Source organism: Doryrhamphus excisus, linkage group LG1 (assembly GCF_037039965.1).
Source record: "Doryrhamphus excisus strain RoL-2023G ecotype Guam linkage group LG1, RoL_Dexc_Guam_v1.1, whole genome shotgun sequence".
NCBI classification, from domain to species: domain Eukaryota; kingdom Metazoa; phylum Chordata; class Actinopteri; order Syngnathiformes; family Syngnathidae; genus Doryrhamphus; species Doryrhamphus excisus.
Window position 1 is genome coordinate 12,064,854 of NC_136357.1, and position 20,455 is coordinate 12,085,308.

The 20,455-nt window shown below is 41.7% G+C and overlaps 2 protein-coding genes across 3 annotated transcripts; both read left to right on the forward strand.

Moving 5' to 3' along the window:
* Positions 1-923: 923 nt before the first annotated feature.
* LOC131131634 (G-protein coupled receptor 22-like) lies at positions 924-6,069 on the forward strand. The gene is made up of 3 exons (XM_058076504.2): positions 924-1,238; positions 1,919-2,632; positions 3,901-6,069. The coding sequence occupies exons 2-3, from the start codon at positions 2,607-2,609 to the stop codon at positions 5,219-5,221; spliced, it is 1,347 nt and encodes a 448-aa protein (XP_057932487.2). The 5' UTR covers positions 924-1,238; positions 1,919-2,606; the 3' UTR covers positions 5,222-6,069.
* A 10,314-nt stretch (positions 6,070-16,383) lies between these two features.
* On the forward strand, positions 16,384-20,064 carry LOC131131635 (B-cell receptor-associated protein 29-like). 2 transcript variants are annotated; one of them, XM_058076505.2, is made up of 8 exons: positions 16,384-16,440; positions 17,247-17,364; positions 17,443-17,543; positions 17,620-17,767; positions 18,660-18,795; positions 18,876-18,972; positions 19,845-19,945; positions 20,015-20,064. In XM_058076505.2, exons 2-8 carry the CDS (start codon positions 17,273-17,275, stop codon positions 20,048-20,050), a joined length of 711 nt encoding a protein of 236 aa, XP_057932488.2. In that variant the 5' UTR covers positions 16,384-16,440; positions 17,247-17,272; the 3' UTR covers positions 20,051-20,064. The 2 variants fall into 2 exon arrangements, with proteins under 2 accessions (XP_057932488.2, XP_057932489.2); XM_058076506.2 differs by having other exon boundaries at positions 16,399-16,440; positions 17,250-17,364.
* Positions 20,065-20,455: the final 391 nt, after the last annotated feature.

Genomic DNA, 20,455 nt, shown 5'->3' on the forward strand with positions numbered 1-20,455 from the left:
TTCCGGCATTCCAAAAACATGCTAGGTTAATTGGTGCTCCAAATTGTCCATAGGTATGAATGTGAGTGTGAATGGTTGTTTGTCTATATGTGCCCTGTGATTGGCTGGCGACCAGTCCAGAGTGTACCCCACCTCTCGCCGAAAGACAGCTGGGATAGGCTCCATCATGCCTGCGACCCTAGTGAGAATAAGCGGTATAGAAAATGGATGGATGGATATGACAAGCACTAATTTAAAAATATAATATAATAATTTTTAAATATTTGTCATGTTTTTCCACTGAGATAAATGCCAAATACTCCAAATGGCACTACTTTAGGGAAGTTTGATTATTCACTGCATTCTAAGATGCTCAAATATGAGGCAGATGACACCCGATGCGTATGATTTAGAATGTATCATTCCAGCCCGACCTTCTACTTCTTGACTGGAGGCCGTCTTTCGCCATAATTGTATCCGACAAATGAGCTTGGACAACAAAATTGAGGGTGGTCAACTTAATTGAAAGTATTAATCTGAGCTTCAGTGTGTTTTTTTTCTTCTCCCAATGACTTTTTTGTGTATCATCTTGTTCTTGCAGCTATGCTGAGTACCGAAAGTGATTATCTGTCAGTCTCAGCTGCCTCTCCTGTATCCAAACATATTACTCTTTCATTTCATCCATACAAAGGTAATTAAAACATCATTCTTCCTGTAGTGTCATCCAAAGAAAAAGACTTCATTACAGTTTGGATGCCAAGAATGAGCTGCTGGACAGACAATTTCAACAAAAGGAAATACCTCTCCTTGCAGCAGAGGACGGGTTTAAACCCATTACAAGCAGACCAATCAGAAATGGGGTAGCACTGCAAACCTCCGCAGTAAAAGAGAGAGCGAGAGGAAGGAAGGAGGGAGGAAGAGAGAGCGTAGCAGAGATAGAGATACCAGGAGTGTAATGGTTTGCACTCCCATCCAGACAGTCAAGGGAAGGGGAGCCCAGCGGAGAGAGAGAGAGAGAGACGAGGATGAAGAGTATTCACACACTCTGCTGCATGGATGGATGAGAGAAGGAGGATCCCACCATGGACATGAACATGAAAACCCTCACTTGGTCTCCTGTCACTGACTCAAGAATGGAAATGTGGATTACGGCATGAGCTAAACCAGGCGACCGACCTAGATTGTCACAGCACTTTGAGGTTGGAGAAGCGGGGGGGACAGCATGGTTTTGTGTGGAACATCTGTGTTTACCCAGCATGGTGAGCTCGGCTATGTTTTTGACCAGCAACTCCACTCATGTCATTGATTTACAGAGAAAGAACAAAAACAGGCAGTTGTATGCCAAGCGTCATCTAACTTCGGTTTCCTATGTTTAGTTTATCCAGCGTTGTATAGTGAAATGTTCTGTTGCAGGAGAAAGAAATAGCTGCATGTGCACGTGTTTCTTCTTCATAAGTCCGTGGCAACCTGGTGAGGAGATTACATGTATCATATTTAGTGACATGCAAGGAGCCGTGCATGTCTTGCTTGACAAGTTTCCCATGGAATCATGCTGCGCTTGTAAGGCTCTTAGTGAGTCTGCCAGCCCTACAATCAGGACAAATTTGCACAAGCGTTTCATCACCGCAGAGGCTGTAAGAGTGTCATCCAATAATTTTAAACTAGGGCCTTTGCATGGAAAAAAAAAATAACAAGTGTGGTAATTTATTGCTCTCAAACAAAGGGGAGGGGATGCTAAATTGTGGTGCTTATGTTAATGAATTCATAAAAATGTAAAGTGCACCAAGCGACACATAGCAACGATAAGACATTAGAAGCTTCCCGCCATACAGATAGCACTCTACTGGGGCATGTATTTAATTTCTCTTACACCCCCCCTTCCGAAACCCCGTTCACTCTACTCTCTCACCTATTTACTCGCTTTCTCCTCTCTCTTCAGGTCGCTGGCTAAGAAAGCTTGAAGGACAACAAGCCCCGCTGTGAAAATCCCATTCCATCTGAACTCACGTCCACTTCTCCCCCCACCAGGGATGACCTTCTCTTGAATTCCTCCACCAATCTGGTCCCACACACTCCTCCATAAGAGATAAATTCTGCTATCACAAGTGTCATGGTGGTCACACGCCACACTGATTGGATGCGCTTGTGCTCCGTTAATCTGCTGCACTCACGCAATCTCCTGTGATTGACTGTTCAAGCATGTTGATGGGCAAAGCCGGGAGACCTGTGCTGGATGTGCAAGTCATACTGGCTGGAATTGAGCGTATGGCTAGAAGAGGACTGTGAAGGTTTGCTCCATTGGAAGGCACGGACCACTTGTGCACAGATTACGAACATCGTGGAGGCGGATCAAAAGTCTTGGAATAATACTCATGGATATAACTCTTTTCGTATTCTTAAACCTGTTTTGGATCCCAATGTTTTTGTTGCTTCTTGTCTCTTCCTGGATGGGAATATCATGATATAGTCAAATAGAATCACAAGAAGTCTATAAAGAGACTTTAGGTTGTCGCTTTCTCATTTAGCTGCAAAACAGTTGACTCTTATTGGCTATGTTTGGATACGATGGGCCTCCCGACAGATTCCACATGGACTCAATGGCCTAATTCCACTACCCTGCCATTCAGATGGCAGTGCTGGAGGGGTATGAAGGGTAAATACAACCAGAGCTCCATTTATGATATTTCCATGTCAACTTGAGCCCCATTCTCATTTATTTCTCCAGGGAAGTGCTTGGGTGGATTAATATCTTAATTCAATCTTTACAATGAGTGTTAAATATCCAAATATCCAACTGGATATTTGAATTATACTTACTTACTTTGTGTCCTTTATGTGCCAATATCTTTTTAACATATGGAGGGGGTTGTTCTTGGCGTTTATAATCACAAGTGATGCATTCAGGAGCAAAGTCTCTCTATTTGTAAGCAAACAGGGCTAAAAATATGTATCCTTGCAAAGGTTGTACATGGGATGCTATGTTGTCATTTTTCTTCACCCCATGTGTTATGCGTAGGTGTACTGCAGATGTACACATTCAAAGGTACAAAGAAATCAATAATACTTTATATATATATCCCACCATTCTTACTCGACAATGCGCTGCATGGTAACATTAAGGCAGAACGCTTAATCGGGAACCATATTTGGTAACTTAAATGTGAGTTCCCTCACCCAAACCAATTTCCCATTAAAATTTTACATTTGATCCTATTAAACAAAACACATTTGTGGCAGCTGTTTATCTGGAATAATATTTGGTTCACACATAATGCACATAATGAGACCAAGTTGTCATTCAAAATTAACAACACTTGAAATGATTCTCAGACATGTGGTAGCTCTTTACTGGTAACTACATTTAGTAACTGTTAGAAAGTGGGTGTTCAAAACGGACCCAGCAGGACTCATATCTAGAGCATGTGATTTCTCCCAGACATTTGTTCCACCAATTGACGCATATTTGTCATAGCTCTTCATCGGGAACCATATTTGGTAACTTAAATGTGAGTTCCCCCACCCAAACCAATTTCTCATTAAAATTTTACATTTGATCCTGTTAAAGGAAACACATTTGTGGCGGCTCTTTATCTGGAATAATATTTGGTTCAAATATAATTCGCATAATGAGACGAAGTTGACGTTCAAAATTAACAACACTTCCTTTGAAATGATTCTCAGACATGTGGTAGCTCTTTACTGGTAACTACATTTAGTAACTGTTAGAAAGTGGGTGTTCAAAACGGACCCAGCAGGACTCATATCTAGACCATGTGATTTATCCCAGACATTTGTTCCACCAATTGACGCATATTTGTCATAGCTCTCCATCAGGAACCATATATGAACCATGAATCATTATCATATTTTCTGTCATTTTCTTCTGCCAAAATCACAGTTCTTTCTTCTCTTGGCTTACAGGATAATGCATATCATCTCCTACCCAAAGGAAGAAGCCACCATGAGCAACGTCACAGTCACCGACAACACCGAGCCCATTACCCACACCATGAGTCCGGCGACCTCCAGCCCATACAGCTACCCGGTTAGCTTCCAGGTCTCCATCACGGGATTCCTCATGCTGGAAATCCTCCTGGGCCTGACCTCCAACCTTACTGTACTGGCCCTTTATTGCATGAAGTCCAACCTCATCAGCTCCGTCAGCAACATCGTCACCATGAACCTCCATGTTTTGGATGTGCTGGTTTGCGTTTGCTGCATCCCGCTCACCATTGTGGTAGTCCTGCTCTCGCTGGAGGGGGACACGGGGTTGGTGAGCTGCTTCCACGAGGCCTGCATCTCTTTCGCCAGCGTCGCCACAGCCGCCAATGTGCTCGCCATCACTTTGGACCGCTATGATATCTCCGTCAAACCGGCCAACCGGGTTCTGACTATGCGAAGAGCCCTGGCACTAATGGCCTCCATATGGGTGCTATCTTTTGTCAGCTTTTTGGTGCCCTTCATTGAGGTGGGATTCTTTGCACAGGGCCATGCTGAGCTCAACCAGACCCTTGTAGAGGATACGGTCCACTCGAACCAGTACTACACAGAACTTGGCCTCTATTACCACCTGTTGGCTCAAATTCCCATTTTCTTCTTCACGGCCGTGGTCATGCTCATTACCTACTCCAAAATCCTGCAGGCCCTCAACATCCGCATCGGGACGCGCTTCCACACCTCTCAAAAGAAGAAAGTGCGCAGAAAAAAGCGTCCCTCCATGACGGCGATGACAACACAGCAGGAGGCCACAGATGCATCCCAGAGCAGCAGCAGCCGCAACCCGACGCTGGGAATGCGCACCTCAGTGTCTGTCATCATCGCCTTACGCAGGGCCGTGAAGCGTCACCGGGAACGGAGGGAGCGCCAGAAAAGAGTTTTCAGGATGTCCCTTCTGATTGTCTCCACCTTCCTGCTGTGCTGGACGCCCATCACAGTGCTCAACACCGTCATTCTTAGCATGGGCCCCAGCGACCTGATGGTCAAGTTGAGACTGGGCTTTCTGGTCATGGCTTACGGCACCACCATTTTTCATCCACTACTCTATGCCTTCACCAGGCAGAAGTTCCAGAAGGTCCTGAAAAGCAAGATGAAAAAGAGGGTGGTGTCCATCATCGAAGCTGACCCCACCCCTAATAATGCCATCATTCACAACTCCTGGATTGACCCAAAGAGGAACAAAAAGGTGACATTTGAGGACAAGGACGCCCAGCAGAAATGTCTGTCTTCTGAGGATGTGGAGTGAAGGAGCTGTTTTAGAGCTTGGTGTCAAGAAAAAGCAGCTATTTTTTTTAAAAAGGGATAATATTCATCCAAAGCTGTCATGTAAATATGAAGTGCAATAGAATTTACAGAAAGCTGGGTAATTTATTACTATTTATTGATAGGTTTGATAGATAGGATATATACTGTACTGTAGGTATTGCATGGCTTTTTGTAACTTACAGCACATTGTGTACATACATGGTACCACTTAGACAGGGAAGTAGTTATGTATATGTATATTTATAATAAATTTGCTGTCCTCTCACCTAAAGCAATTTCCTACTGCCCCCTATCCCTACAAGTAAAGTGTGTTGTGACTCTCTAACAGCTGTGAGATTACTGTCATCCATCACCTTGCCACTTGCTGTGACACTAAACCCCTACAGACCCTAGAGACTGTTGACCTTATTGCCTGGGAGCGAGGGTTACACATGCTGAAATGAAATTGTAGGTATTTGGACACAACACGGACATAAAACCTGTAGGCAAGAAAGATTTATGTGTACTGCTTAACAAGGATAGACGCTACAACAGTTGCCTTTTGACTGGTGAAAATGTCCTTATCTTGCTTATTTTAACAAGTATGTCTCACATTGTAGTACATACTACTTAAAGAGGACCTATAGGGGAAATTTCAGATAATGAGGTTTGCGCATTTGGAAGAAGGGCTCTCTTCAAAACGAGCAGAGTGCTTATTAGTTCTTAAAAGTTCTATCAAAAGGCGTGGTAAAACTGCCCCTTTGTGATGTCACAGAGGGGCAGACTTCCTTATATGGGCTTAACTGTAAGCCAAATAAAGTGTCTGCCCACCCCCAAGCGCTGCTGTGCTCCGCTCTTTACTTGCTAGCAATGCCTCGGAAGAGAAAGCCACATTTGTTTACAATTCCTAAAGACGCCATCATCAGTCACAAGTGGTTGGAGTCCCTGATTCCCTACCAGCAAAAAAAATGCATTTTAATCTGTCAATGGCATTTCACACTGGACTGTTTTCTGTTTAATGAATATGTGCCAGTATGCAGCTGAATTAGTGGGTCCAGCCAAGTTTTTTTTACACACTGGTAGTCGTGCAAAACACATTATACCGTATTTTCCAGACTATAAGTCGCACTTTTTGTTCATAGGTTGGCTGTTCCTGCGACTTATAAATGAAAAAAATAAAATAAAAAAATTAAAAAATATATATATATATATAGTATAATATATACTAGTATAGTATATAGTATATATATAGTATGTATATAGTATATATATAGTATGTATATAGTATAGCCAAGTTTTTTTTACACACTGGTAGTCCTGCAAAACACATTATACCATTCATAGGTTGGCTGTTCCTGCGACTTATACTCCAGAGCGACTTATAAATGAATATATATATATATATATATATATATAAAGATTAAATATATTTTTTATATATATTTTTTTTCCATTTATAAGTCGCTCTGGAGTATACGTCGCAGGAACAGCCAACCTATGAAAAAAAAAGTGTGACTTATAGTCAGGAAAATACGGTATAATGTGTTTTGCAGGACTACCAGTGTGTAAAAAAACTTGGCTATACTATATATATACTATATATATATATATATATATATAGTTTTTCATTTATAAGTCGCTCTGAGTCGCAGGAACAGCCAACCTATTAAAAAAAAGTGGGACTTATAGTCTGGAATATATATATATATATATATATATATATATATATATATATATATATATATATATATATATATATATATATATATATATATTTATTTTTTTTTTTACATTTCACAGACAGCCACAAGAGGGCGCTCTAGACTTTGACACCGATATCTCCTACTCCATAACAATTCAATATTTAAACTGTAGCTTACTAAGAAAACTGAGAACGACAGAACACAAATGCCCCCAAAAAGAAAATCATATTCTGCACTACAAGCTGCAAGTAGTGAAATCAGCACCTGAAAACAGTAATGAGCAGCAGAGAGAAAGTTTGGAGTAAGTGAGAAACTTATTAGGGACTCTCCCTCTGAAAAGAATCAGAATCGAGAATCATTAGGAACCAGAATCGAAACAAGGTATCGAACCGGAATGACTCAAATTCAAACAATCCCCAACCCTAGTCGCAAAGCCTGGAGTGGAAGCATATACAAAGGACCCATCTAGCGAGGAGTGGGTTAGAGGCGATATCATGACAATGAAGCAGGAAGTTTTAAGACCGAGTGTTGTGGGCCTCTTCTCTCTAAAGTGGAGCAAATAGGTGAGGGAGATATATAGATTTTTCTCACATAACAGTCTCCAAATTTCATAATCTGTCCTGAGCTGAACCCTGATTACATATCTGCATATAAACATCTGGATCAGAGGTAGGGAACCTATGGCTCGGGAGCCAGGTAGGGCTCTTTTGATGACTGTATCTGGCTCTCAAGCATTTCTTACCACAATAAAAATGTATTTTTGCTAACATTTTAAAGTAAACCATCACAGAAAAATAATATTCAAAATCAACAACTTTCTTATGCATTTTAATTCGTCCATCAATATTCTGCTGCAATACGGCCAACCATATCCATCTTTCCTGATGATATTTTCCAGGTCAAACACCAAAACTTGATTATTACTGGGTAATGCGGTAGTCTACCTCGGTCATTGAGATGTCAAAAAAAACATGTAAATGTAAACTTTCCTCCTTTAGTCAAATAGCTAAAGCTGCAGAACCATGCCTTCTGACGAAGATGGCCAAAAGAATGAAATACGTCTACGGAGTACGGTGCAAAACTATGCAGCAGCAGAAGTTGTATTAATGGCAACAAGTATTTGATTTATTATTAGACACCGCTGCTCACGAAAGTGTGCTGGCCACACCCCATTGGCGTGGGGTAGTGTGCCTGGTCTACGTAATTAGAGCCCATTATATCTAAAACTGTTGGTCTTACATAAAAATGCACACATTTTATTGCATTCAATGTTTAAAAAAATGTATATGGCTCTCACAGATACACATTTTAAAATATCTGGCCTTCATGGCTCTCTTCGCCAAAAAGGTTCCCGACCCCTGATCTAGATAATGAATGTTTACCCACTAATGACAGTGAAAAGAACTATTGAAAGCTTTGTACTTTTGCAATACTACATATGTAGTATATGCCATAAAGATACATCCCACAGGCCTACTAAAAGACTCCTTCTACACTACACCGTAACAGATAATGACTTCCTTCATTTGTTTTTCCAGCCAATAAGCACTCTTCAGGGAGGCTACTACTGTTGGCAATGCAGCAAATTCATAGAAATAATAAAGCATAGAGCAGGGGTCTCAAACTCAATTTACTTGGGGGCCACTGGAGCTAGGGTCTGGGTGAGACTGGGCTGCATCAGGTTTTCCAAAAAAAAAAAAAAATACGCATTTATTAAAAACAGAAAAATGAATAAACTTTGCTTTGGTTCCGATTTTCTACAAGAAAAGCTCTGATAAAACATTCCACTGTTCTCAAATATTGTACTTTTTATTTTTCTACACAAAATAAGATCAAGAATAAAGAAAATCAATCAATCAGTAATAAATAAATATAATAATAATAAAAAAATTAAAAATTAAGAAACCACATATAGTTGCTGGTTAGACAAATTATTTTTTTCAGATTAAAATTAACAAAGCATTATTAGAGCCCTGTAGACATGACAAAACACGACTATAGTCACATTTATACTCTTTTTATTTACAACATATTGCGCAACTGCAGGGTCTTGAGACACATGCTAACTCGCAAACTAGAGAGCTAGCGACCTAAACGGTAGCCTCCAAGTTATTTCCTTTAAACTTAAAAAGCCAAAAACGTACCACTTCCACACGGATAGGGAGGATAACTATTAACAGTTATTTAACCTTTAACATGAACATTAATCAAACGTAATAATTTTTTCTGGGTACATGATACCATACAGCATCCATATCAAACTTGCACGGGCCACACTAACATTAAACTTTCATATCAAGGCGGGGGCCTAAACTAGTGTCCTGCGGGCTACATTTGGCCCGCGGGCCGCGTGTTTGAGACCTCTGGCATAGAGCATAGCTCATAGAGCTGAGGATATCCAGTGGTTCAAAACTGCATGCTGAATACAGTCTGACAAGTGCTCGAATACTAGATGCAGTGTTGCAATATCTTTGTATGTGATGCTTGCTCTGTTAGCCTTGGGGCAATTCAGGGATCAAGGATGACGTCCAGTGATAGATGATATATAGTATAGTACATCATACACACTGTGTACATGGCAGTAACAAGCTTATTAGTCCTTTCCTGGCTCTGAATACAGGAGAATATTGAAGAACACTCTTTAGATTCTGGGAATGCTGGGCCGTTGGTTATCAGTGCGATTACACAAAATCCATCGGATGCTTCTCCGGTGTGTGTCTGTGCAACAGCTGAGAATATTGATGCAGCCGAGCTTCTTTACGACGACACTGTTAACCGGCACGGTGGATGTCACGGTGCCTGGAGGGTACACGCATCTGATTGAGAGGGGCGATGTGGATGACAGCCAGCCTGCGATTAGCTGACAGGGGGAGGGCGAGGTGACCTCTGCAAAAGACCCCTTTGACTAAATTCGACGAGCGTATGAATTAAAATACGATCTGCTGGAGGCATCAATATGCAGATGATTCATTCGTCCTCAATACTTGAACTGTAAGGCCACCGCGGGGTCTGCCTGATGACAAATGACAGGTTGGGATCCAAACTTAATAAGCACTCTGCTCATAAAAGAAATTGAGTACTATCATAAAATAACTCTCAGACGCCGATACGGCAGACATTCAGGTCAGGGTTTGATTTTCAGTTGAGTAAGTTCAATCAAAACAGCCTTAATCATAACTAAATCATATTTCATTACAAGGAAGAAGCAGATTCCTTATACAGTCAACTCTGATGGTTGTCAGACTTTTTACTTCAATGATAGTTTAATGTCTTTCATCATTATACTTGCTAAAACCTTCATCATTTCTGTGTGTGGAATTAAGTTGTGGATAGTATTGCGTAATCAAGGAATATTCTTAAATTGTGCTTACTGACACTTGGGGGCATGATACTGGGCCTGATACCAGACAAACCATGTGATGATCTTATTATCACATACTATTTAATCATGAGCTTATTATCACATACTATTTAATCAAAAGACCATTTTGTTTCCAGAAAATGTTCAGTTTATTACATGTATTATATCTAAACAGTGTAAACACAACAATTGCAAAAATATTTCAACAATAATATTTTATCAACAGTCTTATCTTATCAATGTCTGACAATTAAAGTTCCCTTAATCAAGTTTGGGTTTTTTGGTGACTGGAGAAGCACGAGGCACTAAGCACTCGTGTGCTGTTCTCTGATTGGTTGTTTCACGGGCACGATACCAGAGCAGCGCGGTCTGAGTGGACAGCTACAGGGGCTGATACTGGACATGGTTAAACTCTATATTTTATCAGTATCACTGCCCTGGGCTTTGACACAGTATCATTTCAGCCTTTTCCCGTATCATTCATGGGCGCTTTCTAGGGTACAGGGACAATTAATACTGTAGTATGTGATAATCTATAAGTCTAACCAGTCTCACATTGACTACTGGCTGATCATCTGGCCCCTGCGGCAAGACAAGACCTTGCAGTGGACGATGCACCTCACATGGAAGAATGTGATCAACATGAACAGGGCCTAGTCAATGCTCAATTTTACAAACGGGTCCACCGGCTGGGTGAAATTGTAACGTGGGCTAGATTTGGACCCTGGGCCTTAGTTTGTCACATGTGGCATAAATTCATTCATTCATTTTCTACCGCTTTTTCCTCACAAGGGTCGCGGGGGTGCTGGAGCCTATCCCAGCTGTCTTTGGGCAAGAGGCGGGGTACACCCTGGACTGGTCGCCAGCCAATCACAGGGCACATATAGACAAACAACCATTCACACTCACATTCATACCTATGGACAATTTGGAGCCGCCAATTAACCTAGCATGTTTTTGGAATGTGGGAGGAAACCGGAGTACCCGGAGAAAACCCACGCATGCACGGGGAGAACATGCAAACTCCACACAGAGATGGCCGAGGGTGGGATTGAACTCGGGTCTCCTAGCTGTGAGGTCTGCGCACTAACCACTCGACCACCGTGCTGCCTATGTGGCATACAGACAAATACAAATTGTCAAATTAGTGGTGGAAAATTCAGTTCTGTAACTAATTCAAGTTGTCAAGTCAGCATAGTTGACAACATCCCGTTTGTTGCCTTAATGACAGCTTTTGTTGTTTAGCATATCTGACGTGTACTTGTCTCAGGTGAGCTGCTGATGACTAAATGTATCATTAAACTAGAGGCAGTCCATAATAAAAGGCTTCCATCACTTGACCTTGCTGTATCTGTTTTCTGCACTTTATTGTGTTCTCCTCTCCCTTGGTTTAGCTATCTCTATCTGCAGCCACATCATAGAAGCCTGGGAAAATCACATTACACTGTCTGTATGGAGCCTCTATTACATTAACTCAGCCAACATTCACCTGTAATTCTGCTATCGTGAGAAAAGAAGAAGCACCATGGCTAATGCTAATGGGACACATTCAGCCGGATGCATTAGAGAGGTGACTGATTGGTAACCTATAATCACTGTGCAAGAAAATTACTTTGCAGGCATCAAAGGCAAACTCGTACAAAAAGAGAATAAGCTGTACGACTTCATGCATCAACATACATCACGTGGTGTTGTGATTATGTTCATTTAGTTATATTAGATGTTATTTTACCTTGACATTGTTCATATTTGATGTAATCTATTTATTGTCCACATTATTATTTATTATTTATTTGAGCGGAAATTGTAATAATGTCAGAGTGAGAGGTCTAACCCCCCTCACATTTTGTATTTGTTGAACAATTGTGGGCGAGTTTAAGCGCTAATATGCTAATAATAAAGAAAAAATGAAATTAAAAAATACGCTTGCTTGTATATTATTATTTTTTTTAAATAATGGCCCATATTTCCAAAATTGATATCCCTTTACATAAAATTGTATGTAGTTATCATTGTAGTTGAACATCGAATCGTTTTCCACAAAGAGATTTCCCGTACTTACTGTAGATAAAAATGTATTTCCTATGATTCCTGTGATTAAATGTGATTCGTTCTGAGTTAACTATGGACAAAATGTGTTTAATTGTGATCAAATATTTTAATCGATTGTTTATATACATAAATAAAACTAAATTGGAACCTTATAGCGATAAATCCAGTGTAACCCGGTTAGGATACAAAATGCGTAGATCAAAAACTGACGATATTTAATGATGAGATTATTATAATAATTTTTCCATTTCATACATGATTATATCTAGATGTGCAGTACACAGCATAATCAAAGCTGCCAAGTCAAATAAGGAAAAAGATCAGATTATGAATTCACAGTACATTGCCAATTCCCTGGTACTGTGCTGTCTCTCAGCAACGCACACTTCACCACCACGGAGAGAAGCAGAGGAGATGAAGAGATGGTACAAGGATTGTACAAACCAACACATCATGAATGTTCAAATCCAACACATTAAAGAGTAGATGAAAGGTAATGAATTCCATGCATCCATCCATCAATTTTCTATGCCGCTTATCCTCATTAGGGTCACAGGAGTATGCTGGATCCCAGCTGACTTCAGGCTTTCTAGATCTTCCAGAATATGCACCTATTCCAGCTGTATTTCTGTGGATTTTGTGCTTCCGGGGAAAACGTTGTAATTTTTTTCACCCACAGCCAGGCACTTCCACTTTGCTTTGAAGTGCTTTGTCCATGTACTTTGCCCATGAGGACTTCCAGATTGCTAATTGCGAATCCAACTTTAATAATTGGTTATTTATCTTTTTATCTTTTTAAGTTGTCCGCTTTTAACATGCAGCCATATGAATTGAATCCCAAATCAGATCCAGAAGTAGAGACTGCTTTAGCATTTTAGCGTTAGGTTTTCTACAACATCTGTAATGTGTAATGTGGTCATTACACATTTTTTTGTAGGACTACCAGTGTAGACCCACTGACTGTGGTGGGCTGAAGACATGCATGAGCATAGAGTGACGTAAAAATAAAAAGGGGTAGACTTCGCCGGTCGCAACACTCCATCAAAGACGTTAACATGACCATCCGCTTCACGGCAGACAGTTTGACAGCAATAATGGCTCCAGAGCTCCCCCCCCGAGCAGCGACCTCTGGGATGGTGAGGGGAGGCGAGCAATCACACTGCATTCACTCTAGCCACTCACTCACAGTCATTTGCTGGCTCGCTAAAAGCAATCGGCAGGTGCAGTTGGAAACAGTTTGCTCCTCAACACTCCTGAGAGATGCAGTCATGGAGGACGGCGGTTATCTGTCACTTTCAAAGCGGAAGCTTGTGTGAATACACTGGGATGCACACCTGTTCTGGGAGTTGAATCCCTTCAACAAAAAAGATATATGTTTTTCAAAAGGATGAGCGCACAGAATGCATAAGAGCTTAAAGCATTGCTTCAGTCCCATGTGTCGATGCCGATGCTGATTGTGTGTTTATGAAAACAATTAAAAGATGCTGTATACCACAATCCTATTGCATCATTTTGTAAACATTTACTTGGCACACGGCTTATAGTCAACCGCCAGCGGGCATCAGGTACAACCACAACCACATGAGACCTGCGAGCTGGCTTTTCAGTTAATTAGAGAACATTAGAAATGCATTCTGAAATACAAAATGTGAGTGTGGATACCAGCATTTTGTTGATGTTCTGATAAAACACGGATATTTGCTTTGTTTGGGTTGAAAAAAACATTTTGTAAAAGTAGCTCTCACAAGAAAAAAAAACGGTGGAGACCACTACTGTGCATTTTAGAATCTCTGTTCATGGAGTTAATGAATTCAGTGCACAGTACTTATTACTTCCTTCTCGTTGTGTGTTAATATCGCCCTCTTGTGGTTGTTTGGTAACTTAGAGCTTTTAAGCAGGTCAGGTTCTAGGCTTGCACTTAATGGGGGACAGTTAGAAATGTTAAGGGGGCTTAATATATATACTGGGGGCGGCACGGCGGTCGAGTGGTTAGCGCGCAGACCTCACAGCGAGGAGACTAGGGTTCAATTCCACCCTCGGCCATCTCTGTGTGGAGTTTGCATGTTCTCCCCGTGCATGCGTGGGTTTTCTCCCACATTGCAAAACATGCTAGGTTAATTGGCATGAGTGTGAATGGTTGTTTGTCTATATGTGATTGGCTGGCGACCAGTCCAGGGTGTACCCTGCCTCTTGCCCAAAGACAGCTGGGATAGGCTGCAGCACCTCCGCGACCCTTGTGAGGAAAAAGCGATAGAAAATGAAATATGAATATATACTGGTGTTGGGCGGCATTTTTTATATATCTGTATAGATTCTTCCAATTATAAGAAAATACAAATAGACTCCCTTTATTGTCATTGCACAAAACACAGTAGTGAAATTGCCAACGAAATGTCGTTGCCTGGCTCCCATATAATAACAGACACAAAAGATAAAGTGTCTGCCAGTATAAATGATAAACGCAACAGGCTTTATTATAGAAAGGCACTAATTAGGAAGAGCTGCAAGGTTCCAGTAGCTCTGGTCAGCTCAGGAGGTGTGAAAGCAGGGGTGTCAAACTCATGCCATGGAGGGACGAGACACTACGGATTTTCTTTCCAGCTGGTCGGTAAAGCAGGTGATTTTAATGATTAACTTTCCATTGGTTTGAGGGAAGGAGCTGTCAATTAAGTCACACTGGTTGGAAAGAAAACCTGAGGTGCTTCGGCCCTTTGTCGACACGTGTGTAGGAGGCTACGTTTACAGGCAGTCAAATAAGCATATCGTAACCGGAATATTAGCAATAACATGGTAGCGCACAGCCATGTACACACCAGTAACCCTTTTGAAAAAAAACAGAATATTACCCTTGGGTTACTACTTTTCTAACCTGAATATTGGGTCATGTATACGCCTATCGGGATATCCCCATCAAAAGGAATATTGATTTGTGTTCTGTGCACATTCTATTCGATAGTGTTCTGGACTTTGGGGCGGACGCCTCAGGTTCGAATCTCCACTAGTGAGCAGCATCAGTATTCGTCAGGAAGGGTATAAAGGGTATGCGGATCAAAAAGATCTGCTGTGGCGACTCCGTGATCAGGAAAAAGCAGAAACAAAGCTCAAGCATGTGAACGGGTTATTCTGAATGTTTCAGAAACTGGAATATTGACTGCATGTAAACATCAGAGGCTGACCTGTGTCACCGAAGACCTTGACATAAAGAAAACTTTGTTGTTTTAAGTGATTCTTCACTTTATTTTTCATAATATATCCAATCACCTGATGTCTTAAAATATTTGTTGTTTATTTCTTGACAGATAAAGAACTGGTACTTAAATATTTTCAAAATATAAATATTATTTTTGAGCAAAAATGCCAAAATCTATTGCAAAAAATATGTGATTTTGATGGAAAACAATATCATTAAAAATCTTGAATACAGGGCGGCACGGCGATCGAGTGGTTAGCGCGCAGACCTCACAGCTAGGAGACCAGGGTTCAATTCCACCCTCAGCCATCTCTGTGTGGAGTTTGCATGTTCTCCCTGTGCATGCGTGGGTTTTCTCCGGGTACTCCGGGTACTCCCACATTCCAAAAACATGCTAGGTTAATTGGTGACTCCAAATTGTCCATAGGTATGAATGTGAGTGTGAATGGTTGTTTGTCTATATGTGCCCTGTGATTGGCTGGCGACCAGTCCAGGGTGTACCCTGCCTCTCGCCCAAAGACAGCTGGGATAGGCTCCAGCACCCCCGCGACCCTCGTGAGGAAAAAGTGGTAGAAAATGAATGAATGAATCTTGAATACATTAGCCAACCAGTACAGTTATCAAAATAAATGAGATTTTGCCTTTTTTTAATCTCAGAAGCAGATTGAGTCCAAACATTTGTTGACCAGTGTGGATGAAGCAGGTTTGATTTTTTTTTTTTCACGTTTCTAAAGCTGCTGTTATTCCCCTGAAGTCTTCTGCTGCCTCGGCCTCAACTTGAGTACGACCGAGGGGACTGACATGTGAGACTGTTGCAGCAGACACGCAGCTGTCGTTGGGTGTGCGCACATGAGCTTGTGCGCATGTGTGTGTTTGTGTGGACTTTTCTGGACGTGATCACACAATTTTGTCCGGTAAGTCAAACACAATATAAATATATACAGTATGGTTCTTTTTAAATGTGCCCTATACTCTATGTGGAATGATAATATAATACTGGTACAAGGGGAGCCTATTAATAGCAAAACGCTGTAAATATATTCTGCTGTTGCTTGTTACCAGATTGGGATCTGCAACAATCTATGAAGTGTGGAATGTAATCAATTAACTCTCATTTATAGGCTAAAAAGTTTCTATAATTACATGTCTTTACTGAAGTGCCAACTACTGATACTGCTATACCTAATTCATTTCCACAAAATATGGATGATTGGCGGGCGGCACATGCTAGGTTAATTGGCGACTGCAAATTGTCCATAGGTATGAATGTGAGTGTGAATGGTTGTTTGTCTATATGTGCCCTGTGATTGGCTGGCGACCAGTCCAGGGTGTACCCCGCCTCTCGCCCAAAGACAGCTGCGACCCTTGTGAGGAAAAGAGGTAGAAAATGAATGAATGGATGATTGGCGGCAACACATTGCTCCAAAGGCTTCCCACAAACTGCTGTAAGCATCGTACATCCTTGATCAAAAATATTTATTTTGAGGCAGTGTTTTTGTTTCCTTGTGAGAGTTTTAAAAAAAAACTCACATTCAAAGTTTTAAGGAAAAAATATTGTCTTCCCCAAAACTGCTGTAAACCAGTGTTAATTTTGTTGACAAATAATCCCACATAACCTGAAGTTATGTAACCGCACATCATTGTTGTTTCTTAATGAAAGAGTGAGTAATATATCATATTGTCAATATGTCATATTGTGTTTCCTCTCCTTGATACATAGTAGGATTTGCAGTACTGTAGGTCGCAATGACTCTTCAGTGGACAGCTGTGGCCTTCTTTCTTTATGCAGAGATAGCAGTCAACCTCATTTTGTGCATCCCCTTTGTATCAGCACAGAGGTGAAATGCAATACCACGAGAGTTCAATATCATGTCATGGTGCTTTAAAACTGAATGTCTGACAACCTGTCGGTGCAGATGGCGGTTGGTTTTCAACTGGAGAATATGGAAGTGCTTATCACCTTACTGGAACAAGTGCTTCTTCACCGTGATTATGGTTCTCGTTGTTCTTTTCCTTGGTAAGAGCTGGGAAAAGTGTCTCCTGTCATGATAGTGACCCAGAGACAAGTCACGTGTCTCTTGTCCCATTCTCAGATGCTGCCCGTGAGGTGCACAAGTATTCGAGCCCAGAGCCCATGCATGAAGCCAAGGTGAACTCTAATCTCTTCGATCACCTTCACATGAAGCTGTTCAGAGCTCAGAGGAACCTCTACATCTCTGGCTTCTCTCTCTTCCTATGGCTGTCAGTCATAGCTCCTATTTTGCTATTTAAAGGTCACATATGGAAGTTTTGCAAACCAGGTACTGTATGAAATAGAATAAAATTAAAAACAAATAACATAAATTTGTCGGTATAAACAGAAACAATCACATGAGACCCCAAAAAGTCAAAAGTGTTGCCTTTACAATGCCCAGCCGGGAAAAGGCCCCGGGGCAGACCTAGGACACGCTGGAGGGATTATGTCTCACAGCTGGCCTGGGAATGCCTTGGTGTCCTCCCGGTGGAGCTGGAGGAGGTGGCCGGGGACCGGGAAGTCTGAGCTTCCCTACTAAGACTGCTGCCCCCACGACCCGGACCCGGATAAGCGGAGGAAAATGGATGGAAATGGATGGATAGTCTACAAATGCAAATAAGTGTCAAGCTGTCTCATTAGCCCCAAGTCAAAAACATTGGCAGCTGTGGCTGTAGTCAACCTCCTACATGGCAAACAGCTGCATTTGAACTATCATCATCCAAAAGTTTTATTTAAATCTACATGGGCTCTACTTTACTACACACCAGGTTACTTATGCAGTACTACTGTTTACAATGAACTCCTTTTCAGTGTTAATGCTGGCTAAGCAGTTTGCATCTTTCGGCTATTACAACATTGATTCTGTTACTACTGTTTTCTGCAATATCTTTGTTCCTGATTCAGCATGTGGTCAAAGTTAGCTACATTTGGGATTTCCACTTTATCATGCACTCTAAGTCATTGCGTTCCCCTGCTTGTTAAGAAGGTTTTGCAGTATCTGGTTGGCAAATGTTCATATGTATATGGCCTTCAATCTCCTGTACAGTTGATGGCTGCTTGGGTAATGCAAGCAGAGAGACTTCAGTAACCTTGTGTGATTTTGTACATTTTATGTCACAGTGTCATGCGGCGAGTGGTTACCCTGCTGAACCAGATGGCCGTCTCCATGGAGAACAATGCAGGCCTTCAGGCACAAATGGAGAGTGCTGCCAAAGCAGCCAAACGGTATCAAGAGGACAACATCATACTCGAAAAAGTCTGAATCAAATCATTTTCCTAAAGTCAAAATGTGCATGCATGTTAATTCAGCATTTGAACACAATGCTTCATCTCCAGGCCCTTATGGATGAGGAAATGGCAATTTCAGAAAAAAACCAGCAACTCAAGCTTGAGGTTGAGAGCCTGTCCAGTCAGTTAAAGATGGCTGAGGAGGGTGAGGACGTGTATTCTGTGCAGCCTTTTTTTGTGCCAAAAATCCTTCAAAAAATGAACACGAGGATGTACAAGATAGAGCACCCTAAACCCGGGCTCACACTGGATCTGTTCCGGCTTCATCGCGGCCACTGGAAGCGTTCCGTATGATTGAAATGCCTAATGTAGGCTCACACCAGCAAAACGGAAAGAATCCATTCAGGTTCTAACTGCAGACATCACAGACGCTGGAGCACTATCTGGTCAAGTTCATTCATTCAATTTCTACTACTTTTCCACACGAGGGTCGCGGGGGCTGCTGGAGCCTTTGGGCGAGAGGCGGGGTACACCCTGGACTGGTCGCCAGCCAATCACAGGGCACATATAGACAAACAACCATTCACACTCACATTCATACCTATGGACAATTTGGATTCACCAATTAACCTAACATGTTTTTGGAATGTGGGAGGAAACCGGAGTACCCGGAGAAAACCCACGCATGCACGGGGAGAACATGCAAACTCCACACAGAGATGGCCGAGGGTGGAATTGAACCCTAGTCTCCTAGCTGTGAGGTCTGCGCGCTAACCACTCGCCCGCCATGCCGCTGTCAAGTTAATAACAAACATGAATATGTTTTTTTTCTTACTCATTGTATGAAGTCAAAAGGCACCAAAAAACACAGCGGCTTTGCAGGCAAATCCGATTATGGTTTACAAGAACTAGTTTTCCCATGAACATCTGCTCTGCAGTTTCCACAGCCAGAGCAGACTCTCGCTGCAGTGCCTACCGGAGTCAGTATGAATAGTACTTTGCAGGACCACAGCCATGACGGATCCAGTGTGAGCCTTGGGTAAAGCAACTCATGTGTAGTACTACATGTTTTTGCAGCGGTGCACAAGTCCCATGCTGAGGTGGAAGCCATGAGCAGGCAGGCCAAAGGGATTGCTAAGGAGTACGACCGACTGCTGAACGAGCATCATCGGCTCCAGGTAACAACATGCAATGTAGGTACAATCGTAACTGTGAAGTCTTAGTGACTAATTTGTTATATTCCACAGAATCTCCAGAGTGCAGCAGACAAAAAGATACAATAATAAACAGTGCAACATTGGGACTGTGGTTGATGACAAGCATTATTTCCCTACCATCTATTGGCATTCAAAACATTCAGAACACATAATTCATGAAGAGGTTTATGTTAGCCTCACAGTCTGGAGTTTGGGTTTGAACACAGAGATGCCCAACAGAGACTCAAACCCAGATCTTGTGACTGTAGTTTTATTTCATTTGAACATGCATCAGATTACAATTAAGTGCATCACATAATCAGTTCACAGTTCCACATGTCCAAAAGGAGTAGGAAGAAGCAAGGCTTATTAAATCCTACCTCTCCATCTGGTACTTTTACAATCAGTAACTGTTACATTTGTTCACTTCCTTCTTTTATTGGCAGCAGAGCGGGGAGAGGGCAGGCCAACAGCATGTACCCTGGAATGCCC

Bases quoted from the DNA above. Each gene is read 5' to 3' on its own strand.
- LOC131131634 (XM_058076504.2), top strand. From the start codon at position 2,607: ATGGCAGTGCTGGAGGGGTATGAAGG. The intron at 2,633-3,900 runs GTAAATACAACC...CTTGGCTTACAG, and splicing joins GTGCTGGAGGGGTATGAAGG to GATAATGCATATCATCTCCT.
- LOC131131635 (XM_058076505.2), top strand. From the start codon at position 17,273: ATGACTCTTCAGTGGACAGCTGTGGCCTTCTTTCTTTATGCAGAGATA. The intron at 17,768-18,659 runs GTCAGTCATAGC...TTTATGTCACAG, and splicing joins TTCTCTCTCTTCCTATGGCT to TGTCATGCGGCGAGTGGTTA. The intron at 19,946-20,014 runs GTAACAACATGC...TATATTCCACAG, and splicing joins ACGAGCATCATCGGCTCCAG to AATCTCCAGAGTGCAGCAGA.